The sequence below is a fragment of the Arachis hypogaea genome, chromosome 3 (genome assembly GCF_003086295.3).
Source record: "Arachis hypogaea cultivar Tifrunner chromosome 3, arahy.Tifrunner.gnm2.J5K5, whole genome shotgun sequence".
In the NCBI taxonomy this organism is placed as follows: Eukaryota; Viridiplantae; Streptophyta; class Magnoliopsida; order Fabales; family Fabaceae; genus Arachis; species Arachis hypogaea.
In genome coordinates this window covers 124,028,335-124,051,581 of record NC_092038.1, presented here as the reverse complement: position 1 = coordinate 124,051,581, position 23,247 = coordinate 124,028,335, and the positions used below count along the sequence as shown (strand labels likewise).

The 23,247-nt window shown below is 33.4% G+C and overlaps 2 protein-coding genes across 4 annotated transcripts; one reads left to right on the top strand and one right to left on the bottom strand.

Moving 5' to 3' along the window:
• Positions 1–769: 769 nt before the first annotated feature.
• LOC112791258 (probable glucan 1,3-beta-glucosidase A) lies at positions 770–3,318 on the bottom strand. Its single transcript, XM_025834018.3, has 8 exons — positions 2,869–3,318; positions 2,664–2,783; positions 2,345–2,548; positions 2,109–2,270; positions 1,853–2,022; positions 1,625–1,774; positions 1,213–1,556; positions 770–1,140 (listed from the first exon to the last, which is right to left on the bottom strand). Exons 1-8 carry the CDS (start codon positions 3,052–3,054, stop codon positions 959–961), a joined length of 1,518 nt encoding a protein of 505 aa, XP_025689803.1. The 5' UTR covers positions 3,055–3,318; the 3' UTR covers positions 770–958.
• A 1,732-nt stretch (positions 3,319–5,050) lies between these two features.
• LOC112791257 (protein SOSEKI 2) lies at positions 5,051–7,057 on the top strand. Of its 3 annotated transcripts, none has more exons than XM_025834016.3 (4): positions 5,267–5,447; positions 5,659–6,080; positions 6,161–6,635; positions 6,711–7,057. In XM_025834016.3, the coding sequence occupies exons 2-4, from the start codon at positions 5,663–5,665 to the stop codon at positions 6,805–6,807; spliced, it is 990 nt and encodes a 329-aa protein (XP_025689801.1). In that variant the 5' UTR covers positions 5,267–5,447; positions 5,659–5,662; the 3' UTR covers positions 6,808–7,057. The 3 variants fall into 3 exon arrangements, with proteins under 3 accessions (XP_025689800.1, XP_025689801.1, XP_025689802.1); XM_025834017.3 differs by having other exon boundaries at positions 5,430–5,568; XM_025834015.3 differs by having other exon boundaries at positions 5,051–6,080.
• The last annotated feature ends 16,190 nt before the right edge of the window (positions 7,058–23,247 follow it).

Genomic DNA, 23,247 nt, shown 5'->3' with positions numbered 1-23,247 from the left:
ATTGAAAAATATTCGAGTTTAATAGAGTATTTATAAAAGAAAGTGACGACCACTTACTTGTATATAGATAATGAGTGGTTTATTCTCTTGCAATAACATGGAAAATTAACCTACATTATTGAGATATTCGCATGTGGATAATAATTGTAGTGGAGGGAATAATGACTTGCTTTCTAAATCGGGTTAGACGCATACATCGAGTACCCATGTTTTGAGTGGGTCGAACATGTTAGTCCGTGTGGCTTTCGGCCTAATCTCCTTATTAGGCCCATTGAGGGGGAGCTCGTTTATTTTTAGTTATGTCTAATAATTTTTGGGCTACGAAATATATATATAATTTTGGGAAGGCTAGTGGCGACACAAATATAATTGTCATTTCCTGTTTACTAGTTTTTTTTTTTTTTGTGGCTAGCTGTTTACCCGTTTAATTGACATAATTAAGTACCAATTAATTCATCTGATGATAGCCTATCCATAAGAAGCAGAAGGGCACATTTTGGGCTTAAGCCATACAAAACACAATTTGGGCTTGGCCTACTTTACAATTCTCTTCGAAAAGAGAGAACCGAAAACAAAATAGTTCATTTTTTCTTAACAAAGGTTGAAGGCTTCAGTTCACTCGTCATGATTATGAGAGCAATCTCATTGCTTTATAAGTAGCGGTGGGTGGAAAAGTAGTTAAGTTCCATTCAATCAAGTCAAGTCATATACCAAATATCAGAAAGCAGACAATAACAACTTGAAGGAGTTTTTGCTCAGCTATTTCAAATTGCCCAGAGAAATTGTTTTCAGTTGTATTGTATATCTCAAGTCCCATGCATGTAATTTTAAAACATTTGGTACATTTATAATCTTATTTCTGTATGTAATTATAAACTTTATATAGTGAGAATATGTTGCTTTGTGTAATTTACACTTAAAAGTGGAATTGAGGTGAGGAGATGGTGAATGAGAGAATCTAGAAGCTGACATAGTTGTTGTCAATCATCCACTTGAGGCTCCAATTGTTAGAGTCACATTTGTAGGACCAATAAGCCCATCCAAATGTGGCACGAGAATATACATCCACTTGGGCCTTTAGAAACTGTCGGTGATCTTCCTTTGAGGCATCATGCACGCTCCAATCCCCACTCCACTCCCCTGCCAAATGAAACTAGTATGTCAAAATAACAACATTTACAATGATCCAATAAATTAAAAGAGGACTCTTACCAACAAAGATGAGGGGTCCATTGGATGCAGTGAGAGAGCTAAGATCAGAGGCTCTTTGATTTCTAATATAATCTATATTCTGTTTGACATTCATGCTGTTGAATTTGGGATCAAACAGGTTGTAATAGTGCACATCAATGACTACTCTATTGAAACCTCCGGCAAAGGAAAGAAGAGATTTTGAATCTCTATCAAGAGGGTTAGACATGATGACATAAGCAGTGGAAGTGTGTTTCCGTACGACATCATAGCCTGCTTGGTAATACTTCTTTAAGGTTCCGAGATCCATCCTTCGAGGCTCATTCATCAACTCTATTGCTGCTAGATTTGGTCTATCTCCATACCTGCATGCACAGCACAAGTAAGACCAATTGAATGCTACAAAATGCATGGACATTTATGTAATTTAAACCTTTGAGCTAGGAAGTCTATGGTAGCCAGAGTGTGAGGTATGTATGAATCTCCCCATTCCTGGTATCCATCTCTGGTGGCACTGTGGGGGTTACCATTTTGTGAACCTGGACATGCATGCAGATCCACAATTACCTTCATCCCATACTTTCTGCAATCACATTAACACAAGCATCATTGTCATTGATGATAGTGAGAATTGAATTGAATTGAATTGAATTTGTCTTACTGTGCCCATGTGAAGGCCTTGTCTAATATCTTGGATGACCCCCCTACAAATGGCTTTGGTGGTGTTGGATCTTGAGCTATCCACCACCCAACGGGAACTCTCACAGCATTTACCCCATTCTCTGACATGAACTTGAAATCATCTTCTGTGATATACGTATTCCAGTGATCCTGCATAGCTCCATCAAAATCAATTAGAGAGTAGAAAGTCCTTGTTAAGAGTTGTTAATCAAACATATGTGTATTATACTTTATACCCTCATGATTTGAGGAGCTTTCTCAGGACCATAGCCATTTGTAATTTGGTATTCCCCTCTTATCGTGCTCTCTGTCAAAATTATCATTTTGAACACAGACGGATCACTATCCTCCCAACTTGACCCTTCATAATCTGCGCTTACCTTTGTCTCCGATATAGCCTACATAGAGTAATACTATTATTACATTACATACATTATATTATACAACATTAACACTTAACATGATCACCTACCTGTAAAAAGAGGCCATTTGGTGCTCTAATGCGAACCCTGTTTGGGTCACCATCATTCCTCACAATCTGAAATATTTCCATGCTGCTGCTTGCTGAATCCGAATTTGCCACTACATTGTTTCCTCCTTCACCTTCACTCTCCAATCCCATAAATTGCTTGTTGGCCACTCTAAAGTTGAAGAATGTTTCATTCACTCTCCACAACTTTGTTGACAATTGTACACACAAAAATATCAATTTATTTTTTATAAATACCTATGTTGCTGCCTAGAAACTAAAGAATCAAATAAAAACATTGTATCAAGTAAACTAAACTAACCCTGAAAGTCTCCCACCCCCTGGCGGTGGTACGGTTGGCAACTACAATGCTTCCTCCTCCATGTTCTGCACTGAGATATGTCTGCAGCTTGGTTGACATGAACTGAACTTGAGTTCCATCCTGAAATTTTCCAAATTATTGCTAATCTTGTAACAGGAAAGAAAATGATAAACAGGACGTGATACATTTCAAATCAACAACATACTAAAAGATCTTTATTGGGAATCCCATCAAAGAGAGAAGGTTTCATCCATCCTTCAATAAGGAGCCAATTTCCAAGGTTCACAGCTCTAAGCGTCAAAGAGGAACTACTGTTTCCAGATTCTTCAGCAACAGCAACATAGTGAGAGAGAGCAACCACAAGGCTCAAGAACAAGAATCGGTTGTTCATTTTACTCCACTATTGCTTGTGTTTGTGTGTGTGGAGTGAGCGTTACGCACGAGGATATAGCATATAAATAATAATGGTTTCAATGTTTAGAGATATCTCTGTAAAAGTGCATGCTTGGTTAGTTAATTATTATCTTGGTGTACATGAGATTATTATTCTTGAAACCTAGCTGGGTGCATTGCTACTTTTATGTAGTGGTTGATCATCTTGTTCTATTTCTACATTAATTGTCCTACGTATACTGGAGTATGCTGAAAATGCCACATCACCGGAAATTATTTTTCATGTCTTTTTGCAACACTAGATTCCAAGCATTGATCGTCGGCATTTAATTAATTGTAATATGCATGACACCCACTATATTATTTTGGATTTTGATGTGATATAACTACACTTTTTATACTTAGATCATATATTCAAATTAAGATTACTATTTTCTTAGTAAAGCCTTGGTTGTTGAAAAGTATTGTTCGATTCTCGGGTACTTTATACTGAGAAGTGAGAACATGAATTACTCATTAAATATCATTTACAAAGAAAACGTAGTCACTAAGCGATACGTCCATAGGGTATTTATTATAAAAAAGAATAAAATAAACTAAATATATGCGATTGATCATTGAATGATGACTATGACTCCATGAGTGCTTAGCGTGCAGCTTCTTGCAGGCAACAGCTTATACGAAGGATTGATTCTAGAAATAACTTTCTTTCTAAAGACAAAACAGGTAGCTCTCATGAGTCATGACTCTCAACCCCTACCACTTTATTATGTATGCGTCATTCTCATACATTACATTCCCATAAAAAGTCTTGCCTCAATTATGCCAAAGTAGAAAGAGTTTCGTTAAAATATGCTTTTACAGTAATGCTAATTATATACTCATTTCTTTAAATTTTTGTAAGATATATTATATCAAAAGCCCTTTGAATATATGTCTAGTTATAAAAACATATCGTATTTGCTAATATCACAGTACATAATTAAATTCTAATATAGTACTTTAAAATTTTTTACTATGAGGCGGAATATTTTCTTTTTAGTTTTAGTTGTTTAATGTAAAACTTTCTGTTTAGATTAAAACAGCAACACGCTCTTCACACTGAATCTCTCATACAAGAATGTGTAATACCGTAATGGCTATAATTAATTAAAACTGGAAATAGAAAAGTGTCAATGCAAACATATATGATACTTTACTTGCTTGTTTCTTAATCCAATAAGTGATTCCTAATGCCATTAACAGAGTAATAGAGTAGGCAGGGGTTAGCCATAGCATCCTTGGCAGATACAACCGCTGTTTGTTGCTATGTCTTCATCAATTTGACTTCTCATTAAAAGACAGATTACTACTACCTACTGTATATGCCAGCTTAAAGTGCAAATGAGTAGGACTAGGGACCAAAACTGTTTCATATTGGACAGGGCTTTTATTTGATCCGGGCTTTAATTGTTTCTGCTAGCACGCGTTGATCTGTAAATATTGTAGGCCTAAGAATTAGGAGTCATAAAGGCCCAACACCAGAACTAGCTGACATTCTATATTTGGGCCTTAGTAAGGGCAATGTGCTATAAGCCCAATAGGGGTTTTATGAGTTAGTGCTAGCCCGCATAGGCCGTATTCATTGCTAAAAACATGTATACATAAGATTGCCATTTCGGCCTTAGGGCCTCTTTTTTACCAAAAAAAAAAAAGCTAGGTCTAATGACATTTATATATGCCTTATTTGATTAGGTAGTAGTTTCATAAAAGTATAAAACCCTTGGGGGAGGAGAAGGTATGTGTATGTTAGGAAATAACTTGACAAAAAAGATATCCTAATATTATTATTTGAAAAAAAAAAGTAAATTATTAATGTGAACAAGGTTGTTCAATTACTTTTGAGGACTAAAGCTAAACAGAGAATTGGAAGCATGTGAAGGAGGGAAGTCAACTGTGGCATAAAAGTAACTGGAGTTAAATTGCAGATATCGATTATGGAATCATGTGAAGCTGGGAGTAGAGAAAGTTGACAATATTGCATTATGTATTTCCAGAAGTGGGAAATATTGTGGGGGCATCGAGGGAATGGTGCAGATAAAGCTGGTTCCTCCATTAAGGAAGAGAGTAGGCTCTATGGCATAGGATGGGACAAGAGGAGCGGAGACGAGGTCCCCCTAGGCCCCTACTCAGCTCTTAAGTGATCCTCTGCTTTCTACTGTGTTCACTGCACTACGATGTTCTAATATCACATTTAAAATATAATGATACTAATATATCAAGTGTTAACGAACTGTTTAAGATGAGACTGTATTGACCCGTGGGGAACAGCCCCTGGATACTGGATAGAGAGAATTCAGAGAAGACAAACTTGTGACCAGTATCTGATTCTGCAAGCAATCTCAGGCAAAGGTCACTTCTGTCTCAACCCTCTATTCAATCAATAACACATGGAATGAGTTATAAGAGAGTGATATAATACGTGATGTGTTTCGCTTTCTAAAAGGAATCCTGATTTTGCGCTTGTTTTAAGGTCCACTGTACTCTGCTTGCCATGCAATGCAACAAGTGTGTTTCCTTTTCTCCATATTAATTTCTCTTGTGGTGCTGTATGTTGTTATAGGAAGATGGAAGTTGGTTCAGAAAGGGAAAGATTATGGAGGAGCAAGAGAGAGACGAGCCCTGAGCGTGTAAAAACGTGGAGGTTGAAGGGTCCCGGTCCCGGTCCCAGTCCTCGTTGTTCAGGTAGCAGGAAGGTTCAAGTTGTTTACTACCTCTCCCGAAACGGGCTCTTAGAGCATCCACACTTGATGGAACTTACCCTTCTGCCCTCGCAACTACCTCTTCGCTTGAAGCACGTGTTTGATCGCCTCATGGCTCTCAGAGGCACTGCCATGCCCTTGCAATACTCATGGTCTAGTAAAAGGAAGTATAAGAGCGGTTACGTCTGGCATGACTTGGCACCCAAGGATATACTACACCCCTCTCAAGGAGGAGAAGAAGAATATGTACTCAAAGGATCTCAGCTTCTTCAACCTTCCACCGGTACGCTACTTCATTCCCTCTTCTCATCTAATCTTTTTTCAATCTCTCTCTACCATTAAGACGCATCAATTCCAATTCAGAACGCCAAGGATATGCATATGATGATGTTGATGACGATGAGGAGGAGCAGGGAGATAAAACGAGTTCCACAACCACACCCCATTCTCGCTGCTCCAGAGGTGTATCCACCGAAGAACTCCTTCACATCAACACAAGTACAGTTTCGGAAGCACTTGGCGCTGCCCCTGTTCCAGGTGCTGCTACTCTGGCTGAAAAGCTGAACCACCAAGGTAATGAGCGGAGAGTGTTAGAAGATGAAGGAGCAACACCGAGTCGTCACTCGGTTCTGCTGCAGCTGATAGCGTGCGGTAGCTCCGCTTTGGAGAGCAATGTGGGGACCACCAAGAAAAGGGAGACTGTGGGGAAGTTGCAATGTGAAGATAAGGAATACTTCAGTGGCAGCCTCCTCGAATCCATGAAAGCCCAAGCCCAAGCCCAAGCCCCATCCCCATTGGAGCCACAACTCACCAGATCTAATTCCTACGACGAACAAAGGTAGTTACATTTATGACTCTCATTAAGTGAAAAAGTGAGACGAGTGAATAGTGATGATCAAGCGTTTTTATGCAGACGAAGCAGCAGGCTGAGAATGGAAGAAAACGAGGGAGGAGAAGGAGGGGGACTCATCCACAAATGCATTCCTCGCAAGAAATCATCTTCCAAGTGACGCCATCTCAATCTCTATAATTATTAATTATAATATACTATCATTTCGGTAGCTGCCTCTCATCTGTTATTAATCTTATATGATTGTTGCATGTTCTTCACCATATCTGGCAACACCAACATTCAAGTTAAGCTTCGCACCAAACTATATGTGATAACTCATCACAGACTTTGACGATGTTTCATGTAATCTGGAATTTCTGATACATTCCATTATTTTACAATATAAATAGATCCAAATATATTAGTTACTTTTCTTTTTGAAAAAAAAAAAGGACCAGTTAAAGCATTTTGTGATTTTTTTACCAATACCATATTAATCAAGTAGTGATAGTTAATTTATCTCGTTTTTAGTGGTTTCAAGAACTTTGAACTAAGCATATATATATATATATATATATATATATATATATATATATATATATATATATATATATATATATATATATATATAAACTAAATTTTTAACAATAAAAGGTATAATTTTTTGTAAAAAACTCAGGTGAAGTCGACTTTACGTGAAGTTGATATCTAAGAGTCAGTTGGATGAAAATTTAGTCAACTCAGTCAAATCATCTAATGACTCTCAAGTATCAACTTCACGTAAAGTCACTGCAACTGAATTTTAACTTATAATTTTTTTAAATCAATAAAAGAGCCAGCGTTCTGTATATATTGCCATTGAGGTAGGGGTAGCGCAACTTTTTTACATGAAAATGTTCACAATCCTAAAGCATCAATATATAGGTGCACGATAATGAAACCCTTTTAGGTGCCCTAAGAGTAAAAAGATCATATTTGCTTTATTCTATTTATGTCGTGACATATATTAACAATTTTGGAAGGAGAGAATAGTCCATTTAAAGAAAGTACAATTTTTTTCTAATTTCGAAAATTTATTTTTAAAAATTAAAATAACCTATGGATATATTACAACATAAATTGAACAGAGTAGAAAGAAAAATATTAGAAAATTATTATTTAATCATAAATTTAGTTTATTTAGTCTAATTTCTTTAATTTAGTAATATAATAAATTCTATATTTTTAAATATTGATGATTTATTAGTGATAAAAATAATAAATTTTAATAATTTTTTAATATTTTTTTAGTAAAATTTTTAATTTACCAAAGTACCTATAAACTTCTCCACATTAATTAAAATAAAGTGATGATTCTTATATAGCCAAGTCTCTGCTGGCTATGTCCATGGTAACTAGTGGTGGCTAAGGTTACACTTTTAACTTAAAAGTGTAACCTTTCACAAAGAAAAGCGTCACCTAATGGAAAAAAGTAAATTAGAAGATTTAAGAGAAGAAATAATTAAGTTATCAAAATTAATAGATCAAAAATTAATGATTTTAACTAATGTCAACTGTAATGACACCGAATTCTTAAAATCAATACAAAATGATTTTTCTCAAAATCTTTATTTTACTATAAGTTTTATTGAAGGACTTCAAAAACCTGAAAAAACTTATTTTTCACACGGAATTTCTAAAAAATGTTACCATGGAAATGATTCCCCACATCTATATCATACTTTTAACCCACAATTAAATTCTATAGTAGATATGCTTGAAGAAATATTAACATCCATAAAATTTCAAAGAAATAAGGAAAAAGAGAATCCCAAGGAAGAAAAATTTCAAAACATAATTAACATAACAGATTTAAAAGTAAAATCATCACTAAAATTATGAATATTGAAGAAAAATTAGAAGAAGTTATAATGCTTTTTAAACAATTAAAAATGGCTCAAGAAAATAATATTATGGAACATGATTTTCAAATAGAGGAAGAATTAGTAAATTCTGAAAATATAGAAAATGAAGAACACATTCTAGATTATTCAAGTGACGAAGAACCAGCTATTCCAATACAAGTAAAGAATGAAGCTGGAGCATCTAAGGATAATCAATCTCAATTTAAATGGGAAACAGGTTTTGATAATTATGCTCTTAAAAAAGGGTTTATAAATAAAGATTCAAAATATGCAAAAATACCATCAAAATACGTTCCTAAAATCCAGGAAATGGAAGGAGAAAGAATGCTCGATTTAGACTGCAAAAAGAACGAAAAAGAGATTTTCAAAAACTGGTTGAATTCCTTCTTATTAGAAGCCTTTACTAATGCAAAACTTGGTGAATTGTCTGGAAGGGACATTTGGAATTACATAGGGTTTCATACTAAAGGAACAATAAGAGATTATATGACATCAATAGAAAACCAAATAATAGAAGAATTAGAAACAAAAACAACAGCTTATGATAAGATATTATATATAATGATGATTCTATATAAAGAATTTTTTGGAAAAAATATTATAGATCATAGACAAGAAGTCTATAATAAAGAATATCAAGAAGCAAAAAACCATTTAGCTAATATTCAGATATATGATTTATGTAATGTGGAGTCCTATATATGTGAATATAGAATACATTATTACAAATTAAAAAAAGAAGATAAAAATCATTATCTTAGTATGTACATAACAAAACTACCATATCTTGCTAATGAATTTATAATGGGAAGATTTATAAGAGAAATAAATAGAGGAACAATTGAAAATAATTTTGGTGGAGCAACCTCTGCTATAAGAGAGAAAATAAAAGAACGTTGTATGCAAGAAGCAACTCAAAAGAGATTTGCAAATATAATCAGAATTTGCTGTCAGGATAATGAGGAGATACCTCAAAAATATGGTCTTAATAAAAATCTTCAAAGAAAAAGAAAATATCAATTTAGAAGAAGAAAATACTATCCAAACTGGAGAAAAAAGAGATATTTTAGAAAAGAAAATAACAATAAAAACAAAAGACAAAGAAATAACTATTGCCCGAATAAAAAAGAAAATTGTAAATGTTGGTATTGCCAAGAAGAAGGACACTACGCAAATGAATGCCCGAAAAAGAAGGATAAAAAGGATCTTACTAAACAAATAGAAATTACTAAGTCTTGTTTCATGGAACCATTAGAAGAATCTGATGATAACTTAGACTATATTTTTGAATATGTCTCGGAAACAGACTCAGAGACTGAGTAATAATGCTACATTTATTACTATAAAAATAACAGAAAAGTTTATAAATGCTTTCATAGATTCTGGGGCAACACAATACTTTGCTAGTTCAAGTATAAAACTTGATTGGAAAAAATTAAAGAAACCATTAAAAGTTAGAATAGCTGACAAATCAATACATAAAATTGACCAAAAAGCAGAGATGGTTGAAATTTTTATTCAAAATTATAGGTTCATTGTTCCATCTATATATATGTTAGATTCTGGAATGGATTTTATCATAGGAAATAACTTTTTAAAGCTATATCATCCATTCATTCAAGAATTAACATATATAGTTTTAAAAGCTCCACACGATTCTTTAATAAATCAAAAATCAAAACGTATAAAAATACCAACTACTACTATAGATAAGATCTTAAAGTTTAAAATATTTTCTATATTAGAAACATGTTATTTAAATCTATACTTTCAGATAAATATTCCAAAAAATAATCTTGAAATAAAGATAGAAGAACTCTTGGATGAAATTTGTGCTGAAAATCCTTTAGATATTAAAAATACAAATAACGAATTAGTAAGCATTAAATTAAAAGATCCCACAAAAGAGATAAATGTCCCAAATAAAATTCCTTATTCCGCGAGAGATAGAGAAGAGTTCTCATTAGAGTGTAAAGACCTTTTGGAAAAAGGAATTATAAGATTAAGTAAAAGTCCTCATGCGACTCCAGCTTTTTACGTTGAAAACAATAATGAAATTAAAAGGGGAAAACGAAGAATGGTAATAAACTATAAGAAAATGAATGAAGCAACTATTGGTGATGCTCATAAATTTCCAAGAAAAGATTCTATTTTAGAAAAAATCAAAGGAGCAACTTGGTTTTCATCTCTTGATGCAAAATCAGGATATTGGCAACTTCGTTTAGACGAAGAAACAAAGAAATTAACTGCTTTTACTTGCCCAACAAAGGAATCAACAAGTGTGTTGCTTTATGAATGGAATGTATTACCATTCGGATTAAAGCAAGCCCCAGGTATTTATCAAATATTTATGGAAGAAAATCTAAAAGAGTTAAATGAATTTGTTTTAGTATACATTGATGATATACTAATTTTTACAAAACAGGATAAAGAAGATCATCTTCAAAAATTATTAATAGTTTTAGAAAGATGCAAGGAAAAAGGATTAGTTCTTAGTAAAAAGAAAGCAAGAATAGCAAATCAAGAAATAGAGTTCCTTTGATTAATTCTATCTACTCAAGGAAAGCTAAAACTTCAACCAAATGTTCTAGAAAAGGTAAATTTATTTCCTAATAAAATAGAAGATAGAAAACAATTACAAAGATTTTTAGGGTGTATAAATTATATTTCTGATCAGGGATTTTTAAAGAATATAACAGAATACACTAAAAGCTTATTTCCAAAAATAAGTACTAAAAAAGTATGGAAATGGGATGAAAAAGATAGCATACAAATTCAAAGAATTAAAGAATTATGTGAAAAACTTCCAGAATTTTATATTCCAGAAGAAAATGACTACTTAATAGTAGAAACAGATGCTTCAGACATAACCTGGTCAGGATGTCTAAAAGCTAAGAAAGCTATAAAAAGTTTGGAACAAGAAAAAGAATCACTAGATTCTAAATATCCCCCAAAGGAATTACTTTGCAGGTATATTTCAGGAACTTTTACTCCAACAGAACAGAGATATACTACTCATGAAAGGGAAACTCTAGCAGCAATTAAATCTCTTAAGAAATGGAAAATTGATTTACTACCCAAAGAATTTACATTAAGGACAGATTCAAGTTATTTAACAGGTTTCATACGATATAATTTGAAAGTTGATTATAATCATGGACGATTGGTAAGATGGCAATTATTTTTGTTACAATATCCAATAAAAATTGAATATATTAAGGGTGACAAAAATGTTATTGTAGATACATTAACAAGAGAATGGAGTTCGTCTACAACACATTAAATCAAGAAATTCAAAAATACGAACAAGAACTCGAAAAATGCAAGTATTGTCAGCAAATAAGGACACAGATCCAATCCCTCAAGAAGGCCATCGAAGCAATGAAATCAACACAACAACCAAAACCATCAGAGTTCAGCCAGCTAAGCGTGGTGGACAAATCAGGTGAGGAAAAAATTCTAGAAAATAAAACAATTGCTGAAATTATCAAAAAATCCACCCAAGATAAAAAATATTATGTAATTTATAATGGCCCCATGAAAGGAGTATATGATGCCTGGGAAAAAGCAGCACCATTTACACAGCAATCAAGGATAATTCATAAAGGAGGGTTTTTAACACTGGAAGAGGCAAAGGAATCATTTAGAGAATATGAAGCTCTTCATCCAGAGCAAACCCTAAAAAGAGCAGATAAAGCTCCAATTCAAACCCAGAGAACAGGGATAATAAGAAACATTCCTACAAGGGCTGAAATCAAGGAAAAGAAAAGGGTTTGTAGATCAAATCTCAGAGAAACCCTTAACATAGTCTTGAATTGGACTGCAGAAAAGAGGGCGATCTTGGGATATTATCCTATTGCCAAAGAACAGCTAACAAAGCTGGTTATATTTCCAGAGGCTTCCCCATCTGACACCTATCAGTTTTTCCAGTATGGATTAATTGATACAATCTTAATTTTTAATGATTTGAAAATTATTAGTGAGTTTCCTGCAGGATTTATTGATGCAGTAAAAAGATTTAAAAATATGATTGACAACGTAAATCCAAGGGATATATCCCTAAAATTTACGAATAGTCAACCTATTTTTAATGAAGAAGAAGAATGCTTGGTTCCAGCACATCAAGTGATCTTCATGTCCGTCTTCCCAGGAAATTTTCAACCAATTGATCAAGTTCAAGATTTAACAATCTACAGTCATGAAGGAAGCTAGCCAGCACACTAGCAAGGGTCTTCGAAAGAACTCAAAAGATAACAAGGGAATCTCACACAAGAATCAATTATAAAAGCAGAAATACTTTGCTTGTGTCCAGTAAAAGGAATGAAATTGAAGAAAGAGAGATGAGACTCTTAGTGGAATTTGAATCAGCATTCTACAACTTATCTGGACTCTTAGAAAAGCTCCCCGAAGGGATAAAGAGGAATCTCTGCTATTTGATAAAAGACAGAGAAGACCACAAGTGCCAGCTATGTGTCTCAGAGTTATCTGAAGAAAGCAATAATAAAACGGAATCAATCCACATGATAAAGGAAGAAGACAACGCATCTGAAGGTCACATGATGAAAGAGGAGGGCAGCACATCTGAAGCATCTCTCAACATTATTGCATAGTGACGTAAGCGCTTAGGTCATAGAGCACCAACAATGTAGCTGGTGCAAGATAATAAACAATGACGTAAGCAATGACGTCATAAGAAGGGTAAGGATGGGAATTGTCTATCAGACCCAACCATTATAAATAGGTTGCTTAGGCAATTGTAGAAGGCATCAAACAATAGAAAGCAGAAGGCTAAGAGTACTCATATGCTAGGAAGAGCAAGGAGGAAGCGGCCGAGGCGATTCTATAGTTTGAAGAAGAATTCCCTTAGGAAAAACCAATTCTAAACTCCCCTCTGGAGTTAGTATCTACAATCTCCCCTCTGGAGATAAAAACATCTTATGTAAAATATTCTAAATAAAGGAAGTTTTTCTCCAGAAAGGTACGCCTTTATCTTAATCTCATAGTTATGAATTATTTAGAAAGTCTAGAATTAACGGAAGAATCTGATTATTATAGACTATCTGCCTTATTAGATAATGAAAAACAAGCTGTTCTAAAAACAGAATTAAATCTCAAATCAAATGAAAATTTTAATAAACAAAATCTTTTAAAAGAAGTTTTTAATAGAAAAAATATAATATACTATGGAAAAATTCAACTTGAAGCCCCTATAAAGATAAAATCTACTAATGGAGAACTTGAAATAGCTCTGATAAATGATGAAGAATTGAGTAAACAGATTGAGAAAATTAAGGATCAACAAAAAAGATCTAAAATTGGATGGATTCATATTAGTACTATACAAGTCTTAATCAAATCTACATACATGAAAGGAATTAATTCACCAATAAGCTTAGCAATCTGTGACAAAAGAATTACTGATGACCCAATAGATCAAATAATTGGAATTGTTCATGGAAACTTGGCAAACGTAAATGTTAAATTCAATGCCCATCTTGGATATGCTATACCTTTATCAACTGAAAATCTTGGAAGATCTATAAGTTTGGCTTATAAATTTCACAGAAAGAATCTAATGGAACAAGACGATGAACCATTTTTAATTACATATGCAATAAATTATGCTTTAACAAATAGCCATCATAGTATAATATTTAAAAACAGAGAAAGAATTTATGTCGATGAATTATTTCAGAAAATTGTAAAAACAGAAATACCAAAATATAAAGCTATTGAAAACCCAGTTCTTTTACTAAAAGAACCATCAGGAAAATTAGTTTCATCGAATTTTCAAATAAGAGAATCCAAAATTAATAGCCCTTTAAGTTTATCTAAGTTAAAGATTAAAGAAGAAAATTCTGAAATAAAAGAATTAACAAAAAAGGTCGAAAAATTAAATGAAACCCTAAACACTAAGTTATGACAATAAATAAAGAGAAAATATATGTAACCTATCAAGACAAGAAACAAGAGCTCTTTGAAAGAAAAAATCGGTTGAATTATTTACAGTTTTCTGAAATAAATCAAAGAGCATTTGAAACTCTAAAAATAATCTATGACAAATTGAAAGGAGAAGTTGAAGTGTTAGAAAAATTAATAGAATCTCTAGAAAATAATGATGAATCGATGATAGAATTTGCAGAAATTCTAAGATAACTAATGAAGTATACAAAGATTGAAAGACCAGAAAATAAAATAAAAAGAAAAAGGGCGAAAAAATTAAAAAGTAAAATAAAGGAATATAAAAGAGAATTAAATAATCTTCAATTCGAAATTAATGACCTTATAATAAAAAGGATAGAAATAAGAACAAATATAAACAAGCTGGAGCTAAACTTAAAAAATTTATAAATGCCTGGAACCAGTGGCGGAGCTTGAAACGAAATTTTGGGGGGGCCAGATAGAAGATAATTGTCAAGATGCTTTTGATATGAATCTCATTTAAACTAAGCTCGTCTAACCTCATCTTTCTGATTTGGGTAATATTGCCAAATTTAAAACCATTTTTCAGGGTATCGTTCTAAAGAATTAAGGCCAAACTCATCAGACGTAACTCTTTAAACTTTTGAAGGTTGTATCTTACTTTTTTCGTGATTCAATAAAGTAGAAGAACTATCTACAAATGTTGATATTATAAAAGTTATATGTTTTCCTTTTTGAATATTAGCCTTCCTCTTAAAAAATGCATCATTAACTCTTTGATTTTTTATGACTATTTTATATAAAAATTTGAATATATATCCAGTAAAATATGTAAAAAAGAAATTAGAAGAACAAATATTAAAATTTATAATATTTATTAAATTTTTTTATCAATTTATACGCATACAATAATATTAATACTTATTGAATATTCTAATATTTTTTATCATATAAAAAATTAAATTAAATAAATGGTAAAATATAAAATAATATTAAATTACATAAATAAAAAATACCTAATTTTTTATATTTGAACTCAAAGGTAAAGGGAGTGTTGCTTATTGAATAGAGAGCTGCGAAATGCGAATACACTCAATTCATTCCAAATCCAATATATTTTGAATGTTTAAAACTAAAAATTATTGTGCAATAAAAGCAAGAGATGAAGATTAAACTTAGGTATTTTAAGTCATAATAAAATATTTGAGCCAACTGAACTATTTTTTATTTTTTAAAAAAGTATTACTAATTTTTTTAATAAAAGTTTGGGGGGGCCATGGCCACCCCTTGTCTGAACTAAGCTCCACCACTGCCTGGAACACCATATTATGATTTAAAAAAATTAAAGCTGTTAAAAGAAAAAATGGAGAAGGAAATTGAAAAATTAAACAGATACTTAGAAACAGGAGAAAGTAAAGAAATAAAAGAAGTTATTGAGGATTTGAGAAATTATATTAAAGAAAAAGATAAACAGATAAAAGATTTTATATACAATAATCCATGCAAAAAAGAATATTATAAACTAAAACAAGATTGAAAAATTATGGTCAATACTTTTTATAAAGCACCTATACAAATAGAAATTTCGAAAAAGAAATTAAAAGAAAAATCCAAATTAAAAATTTGGTATCAGAGCCAAGTTAACGATTAAGGGTAACACTTTCTCTTTAAGCAACACTTTTAGTGATACGCTTTCAGTTACCAAATGTCCACAACTAATTGGTAAACTTCTTTGTAGTCACCATAGGTACAATAAGATGATAGGTACCATAGAAGGCACCTTCTTATATAGGAGTAAAATTCAAGGATATAAAAATAAATGAGTTTAGTTTAGTCTTGTTTAGAGCCGAATTACAGAGTTAAGATCCGATATTAACACGGTGTTAGAAAGGAATACTTTTCATTTTTTTTTTGAACTTTTTAAAGTTTGGTCCATGTATTTGGGTGGCAGTGGCAGCATCCGTCGGTGCTACTGCTGTTTTTTGAGGTTGAAATAGTCAAGATGTCTAAAAAGTGGGCAACAAATGCAATAATCAAACTCTATTAGATAGCGTTTGAAAGGGAAACAAAGATAAAAAGACTAAGATTGAGAGATAAAAACTAAAAAAAATTTAAAAATGCTAATTTTTTAATAATTAAAAATAATATTTAATTTTTTTATTTTATTTTTTATGAATCATGACCATATGTATTTTTAATAATATTATTAGTTTATTACAAATAAATAACATTAAAAATAGGGCAATTTACCCAATTAAATAAATTGAATGAATCTTTTACCTAAATACACAAAATGAAAACTTGTTACATGCATGTGTATTTTTACTATTATGTAAACCGTGGTAACCAACTACGGTTTTTAATTTCTACATAAACCGTTGCTACCAGAGACGGATTATGATTGGAACACATTAGGCATAAACCGTGGTAGCCTCCCACGGTTTATGAAGAGAATGGCTTCAACTAAACCCCTTAGCTTCCCAAGGTTTACATGTTAAGTAGTATAAATACATAAACAAACATATAAAAGTGATTTAATTAAACATATATAATAAACGGACTTACTCAGATGAATTTAGTACACTAAACAAACATGTCGACATTCATTGACTTAACCAACCTTACATTACTCAAATTAAGAGTGCCTAATACAACTTAAACAACAACGACGACCCAATAAACGTAATGAGATCTAAGCATCCCCTCCAGTAGCATGTCTTCGCTAGTCACAGTTCCTCTACGTATGCCCAGGCTGACGGTATAGCCCATAGCGCTTCGGCTGGTTCTCCACAGACTGATCCATACTACCACGGATCCTGGTTGCCTTCGGACGACCTTCCTTTGTACGTCTCATGTTAGGATCAGGAATGATAGTTGGCCCAGTATACGATACACCTCGTGAACATATGACGCCCAATTAAGGCGCGAGTAGGCGCAACATGCAATGGTGTGGCAACAAGGATAATGGAGCGCCTGAAAGTGGCCACAGTCGCAGGTGTGATCCTTAAGAAAAACTCTGTAGCTACCCAGCGAGAAGTTCCCGGTCAGTGTTGTCTCGGCTAGGGGTGGCAAACGGGCCTAAACCCGTCGGGCCGGCCCGCATAATCCGCCAAAAAAGGCGGGCTGGGCTGGAAAATTGGGACCGCCAAATAGCAAAAGTCCGCCTAACCCGCACCGCTTAAACCACGAGTTTTGGCGGGGCGGGACGGGCTTCCCCACCGGGCTAAGGTTTTTTTTAGTTAGGGGGTATTTTTGTAATTTTTTGCCAAAACCTAATTTCCTCCAACCTAACTTACAAGAGTATGAAGATAAAAATTGAGTGTTTTGAATTATGTTTATGTTATTTTAGAGACAATATTTATAATTATGTTTTGGATTATGTTTATTTTGCTTTAGAGAGAATATTTATACTTATATTTTGAATGAAAATTTGGTTTATAATTATGTTTATTAGATATTCATAATTACAAAGACTTTAATGTTTGTTAATATAAAAAATATAATTTTTTATGCCATTAGAAATTATAAATTTATTAATATGGTTGTGAAATTATATATATTACTTAGTAGTTAATAATAAAAAAAAAGAGGAGCTTTGGCGGGCTTAGCCCGCCAGCCTGCAGTTAGGTGGGGCGGGCTAGGATTCTAAGACCGCCTCACTAGGCAGGGCGGGGCGGGCTTCTGGCAGGGCGGGGCGGGACGGGGCGGGTTTCCCCGCTTGCCATCCCTAGTCTCGGCCACAGTGTACTCCGATTGGTGCCTATCGTATAAGGTCACGGTGAAGCACCTTGAGTCTCTTATGTTCCGATCAATAGCCTTGACCAACGCCTGACAAAATTCATGCCCAGATCCGAGTTGTGCTTCTGCTGTCTGTCCGCGGACCACGAATAGCTCAACAAGCCTCCTGTAAGTTGACTTAACCAACGATGTGACCGGGAGGTTGCGAGTTCCCTTTAACACGAAGTTCACACATTCACTAATGTTGGTTGTCATGTGCCCGAACCGTCTACCACTATCCTCGTGTTGGGTCCATTTGTCGTATTCCATCCGGTTGGCCCAGTCACACATTACCGGATTCTCAGTCCACATGATGTCAAACTAATAATAAAACTCTACTTCAGTTTTTGTGTAGGCAGCATTCACCAACATCCTCCTTGCATCCTTACCTTTGAAGGTAAGGGCAAAATTCACAGCCACATGACGAATACAGTACGCTCGAAAAACACGTGGAGGCAGTCATCCAGTCTCAAGGGCCTATAGTGCTGCCTTGATGCCATGATGCCTGTCAGAGATAACAAGGATACCCTCTTGTGGCGTCACATGCGCTCGTAGGTTGGACAAGAAGAATGACCATGACTCTGCGTTTTCTTCCTCCACAAGGGCGAAGGCTATCGGGAGGATGTTCGAGTTTCCATCCTGTGCTATCGCCAGCAGTAGCGTCCCTCCATACTTGCCATACAAGTGGGTACCGTCAATACTCACGAGGGACTTGCAATGCCGGAATGCCTCGATACAGGGTGAAAATGTCCAGAAAAGTCGATGAAAGTACACCGTGGACTCATCAACCTCACCCCCAAGCCAAACAGGAGAGGTCTTCAACACAGTAACTATCCCAGGCATGGTTGACTGTACCCCTAACATCCAACGTGGCAACTCCGCATACGACTCTTCCCAATTTCTATATATTTGTGCCACTGCCTTTTGCTTCGCCATCCAAACCTTCCTGTAACTAGGCTTGAAACCATAATCGGCTTCTGTAGCTTGTTGCAATACCTTTACCGTCACCACAGCATCTGCCTTAACCAACGAAAGAATCATCACACAGATAATGTGGTAATCCAGCTGATGGTGATCACTGGAAATAGAGGTTGTCAAGCAAGTGTGTAGCCTGTTGTACCTCCTAACCTCCCAAGTGCCCTTTCGTGCACGCAACGCTACGCAAATCAACCAAGTACAACCCTTGCCAAACTCCTTGCATTTTCTATGATACTTAAGATGATCTGATTCGATGACTCTGTACTCAACACCTCGGCGGATGCTATAGTCCTTCACACTCAGCACAACCTCATCTTTATTCTGGAATGATTGCCCAATCTAAAATTATGTAGAAGATCCCCCAACTGTAGGACCACAGTCCGCCTGTGGACCCAGAGCCTCCAAGTTTAGTGTGGAGAAGTGTGGAGGATACTGCTGAGTGCCAGAACTTGAAGGCCCATGTTGTGCATGTGGATTGGCACCTGTGTCATCATCGCTGTCCCCAATGATATCTACAGGCTCCTGGTCAGAGTCATCGTCACACATTGCATTCTCTACTCGATCAGGTTCTCCAAAGCCTTGCATATCAGGTAGCAAGCCACCACCGGTGCCCACTTCATACGCCTGCTCAAAGACCCCTGCATTCTCCAAAGGTACAGAACCAACAACCTCTGTTTGATCTAAATCAGCCGCGAATGAAGGGAATGCTACCAGTGGAACGGATGGTCTCACCGTAGGCATCGAACTAGACGCACCGCCCGCGGCAGTCGAGCTATGTGCTGGAGCTGATGCCCCAGAACTATCGACACCAACCTCCAACTTCACGAACAACTCGTGTATTCTGACCTCTGGAAAACTCCTAACACAATGGAATAGAACCCTAATATCTTCATCAGCTGCTAGCACAAAGGTATCATACTTAACATCGGTCGAGACAACTGTGATGAGAATCTTGTAGAATAGCTTCTTCACCCACTTGCTACTAAACACCCCAAGCTTCTGCAAGATGCTGTTTTTCAAATCTCACAAAGTGCTTGATGAACTGATGAAAATACTTAGTGGTTCTCTGTCAGTGAACTTCACACCATATCTTTTTCTTTTTTGGATTTTCCCAGAACAATGCACTAAGGCAAGAAAACTCTCTTCCTCACTTGCCATTGTGACGATGATCTCTTGTGCAGCTTCAATCTCTCTCACACATATATATAGAATTTCACTCCTCATAAACCTTTGCAACCAACTAAGGTTTATGACCATACGAACTCTTTCATAAACTGTTGCTGGTCACCAGGTTTTATGTATATTTTGCTGCCTTCATAAACCGTGGGAGGCTACCACGATTTATGCCTAATGTGTTCCAACCATAATCCATCACTGGTAGCAACGGTTTACGTAGAAATTAGAAACCGTGGTTGGCTATCATGATTTACATAATAGTAAAAATGCACATGCACGTAACAAGTTTTCATTTTGTGTATTTAGGTAAAGGATTCACTCAATTTATTTATTTGGATAAATTGCCCTTAAAAATATATATAAATTATTGAAAAAAAAAGTGATATATAAACGACAAATACACTATATAACTTATGAGTTATGAATATAATTACACAAAGAAATAGAAAAAGTAATGAATACAATTACTTAATACATACATTTAACAAATTTGAAAAAAAATTATGGTCATCAATCAAATTCTAGTTGTGCAAAAAATTAATAAAAATGAAGAGAAAAAAACAAAAAGAGGTATAAAATTATGTTACAGAAAATAAAAAAAATGGGTAAAGTGAATATTGATTTATATAGTAAATATTATTAATGTTTTGATAATGAAAAATGATATTCAATTTTTTTAATTTTATTTTTCATGAATTATGAGAACATGTATTTTCAATAATATTTTTATAACTAAATAAGATTAAAAAATATAAATTATTAAAAGAAAAAAGGAGTGATACATACGTGACTAAAACTCTATATAACTCATGAACATAATTACATAAAGAAATAAACAAATTAATAAATACAATCACACAATCACTTAATACATACGTTTAGTAAATTAAAAGAAATAAAAATAAAAATGATAGTTATCAACCAAATTCTAATTGTGCAAAAAATTTAGTAAGAATAGAGAGAAAAAGGAGAAAGAGAAAAATGTATAAGATTATGTGAAAGGAGATAAAAAAATGTGTGAAGTGAATATTAATTTATATAATAAATATAAAATGAGTGATGAGCACAGATGGATTTACGTTATTGAGTGCGGGGCAAGCGCCCCACTACAATTTGAAAATTTTTTAAGTAGTATATGATAATAATATTTATTTGTCCTCATTAAATTATTAAATTAGACCCCACGGTAATTTTTTACTCAACTTTTGGTACATAATAATTAATTCAAAAATTTTATATTAGATGTCTATTAGAATAATCAATTATCAATTTAAATGAGATTAGTGTTCTTTGTTAGAAATCAACTTAAAAAAGTATTATTTATCTTCTTTTAAAATTAGCTTTATTTTTTTTCGTAGCAACTACATTAATTGAAAGAACTTTCTTAATTATGAATATCGGTAAGAGTTGATTTATAATTATATGAAAAATAAATTTTTAAATAATTTTTAGTGATATATATATATATATTTATTGTTAAGAAAAATATTACTTGATTTTTTTAAAATAAAAATCTAAAAAATAGAATTTTAAATTATATATTATTATTTTAAATTATTATTTTAGTATTTTAATTTGTAAATTAGATATTTCGAAGATTAATCATATTTTACAATAACAAAATATAATTATAATAATCATGCTATCTGTTTGTAGAAAAGAACTTCCTGTATAGAATATATATTTGAAATACAAAATACACATTAAAAATAAATTAAAAAATACATGTATGTATATATATACATAATAGTTAATAGATAATTTAATAGTTCACTTTTATATACACATAATAATTTTATTATAAAAATTATTATTATATTATATATATTTTGTCCCATTGTTAAAATTTTTTGGATCCGTTATTGGTAATAAGTATAAAAAGAGAAGAGAAGGAATTAGATTTTAATTAAATTTATACCTATTAAAAAGAATTAATATTAATATTGAAAGTAATAGGGTAACCTACATAAAAATATAGAGTAAGAGAATATGAAAAGTTAAAATTAAAAAAGTAGAGTTTAATTTTAATACAATGTAAAATATGTAATACAAAGTAAAATATTTTACACATTTATCTAATTATATCTGTTGTTTTGGTTGACTATTTACATGGTCAATGTAAAAAACAGTTATTTTTTAATATATTACTAGTAGATGAGTGAAACTAAATTAAGAAGATTATATTTGCAAAGATCGCATTGATATCAATTGGAGGTCATAAGTCTTAACACTCCTGGGGATGGAATCATTCGTGTTAAGTCTCCCTTGCGTTGCTTTTCTAATGCCAACTCTGTCAGAGAAAGGTATTTAGCAACTTCCAATAAGCATTTAAAACTCATCTCAGCAAATTTTGTTTTTAATTAAGGATCATGAAATGGATCACTCATGAAGCAGCAGCACAGGGCAATGAGCAACACACCACTTTAATTATGATGGTAGATTTTGTGATCATTGACACCTCAGGAATTGCTTCTCTAGAGAACTTCATAAGAGTCTGGTTTCAAGTGGGAAACAGGTAAGGCAGATATTCCATTTGCTTTCAGGTTTTACATTGTTCATTATATTGTGTTACCAACTGCTATAAATTTCTCTGTTAGCCATTGCCAATCCAAGGTGGCAAGTGATCAAGAGAATTGGAGGGTCTTCTTGACTGTTGCAGAAGCTATTGACTGCAAACTGGATTGCTAATAACAAGTTGGGTTTGATTGGCCACAAATTGAACCAACCACTGTGACTCTACATTGTTCGTGACGATAAAATCTTATCTTTCCATGTTGTAACATAGGTCATGTATAGATATTCCTGCTCACACATACTTTATGTAGAATAATAGTGGGACAGCGGAATAAGTGCAATTTGGG

What these genes read in the sequence shown, in the direction of transcription:
- LOC112791258 (XM_025834018.3), bottom strand. Translation starts at nt 3,054, where the DNA reads ATGAACAACCGATTCTTGTTCTTGAGCCTTGTGGTTGCTCTCTCTCAC. An exon ending in CAAATGGCCTCTTTTTACAG is followed by an intron (nt 2,271 to 2,344) that starts GTAGGTGATCAT and finishes TACTCTATGTAG; the next exon opens with GCTATATCGGAGACAAAGGT. An exon ending in AAGCTCCTCAAATCATGAGG is followed by an intron (nt 2,023 to 2,108) that starts GTATAAAGTATA and finishes GGAGCTATGCAG; the next exon opens with GATCACTGGAATACGTATAT.
- LOC112791257 (XM_025834015.3), top strand. Translation starts at nt 5,663, where the DNA reads ATGGAAGTTGGTTCAGAAAGGGAAAGATTATGGAGGAGCAAGAGAGAG. An exon ending in GCTTCTTCAACCTTCCACCG is followed by an intron (nt 6,081 to 6,160) that starts GTACGCTACTTC and finishes ATTCCAATTCAG; the next exon opens with AACGCCAAGGATATGCATAT. An exon ending in AATTCCTACGACGAACAAAG is followed by an intron (nt 6,636 to 6,710) that starts GTAGTTACATTT and finishes GTTTTTATGCAG; the next exon opens with ACGAAGCAGCAGGCTGAGAA.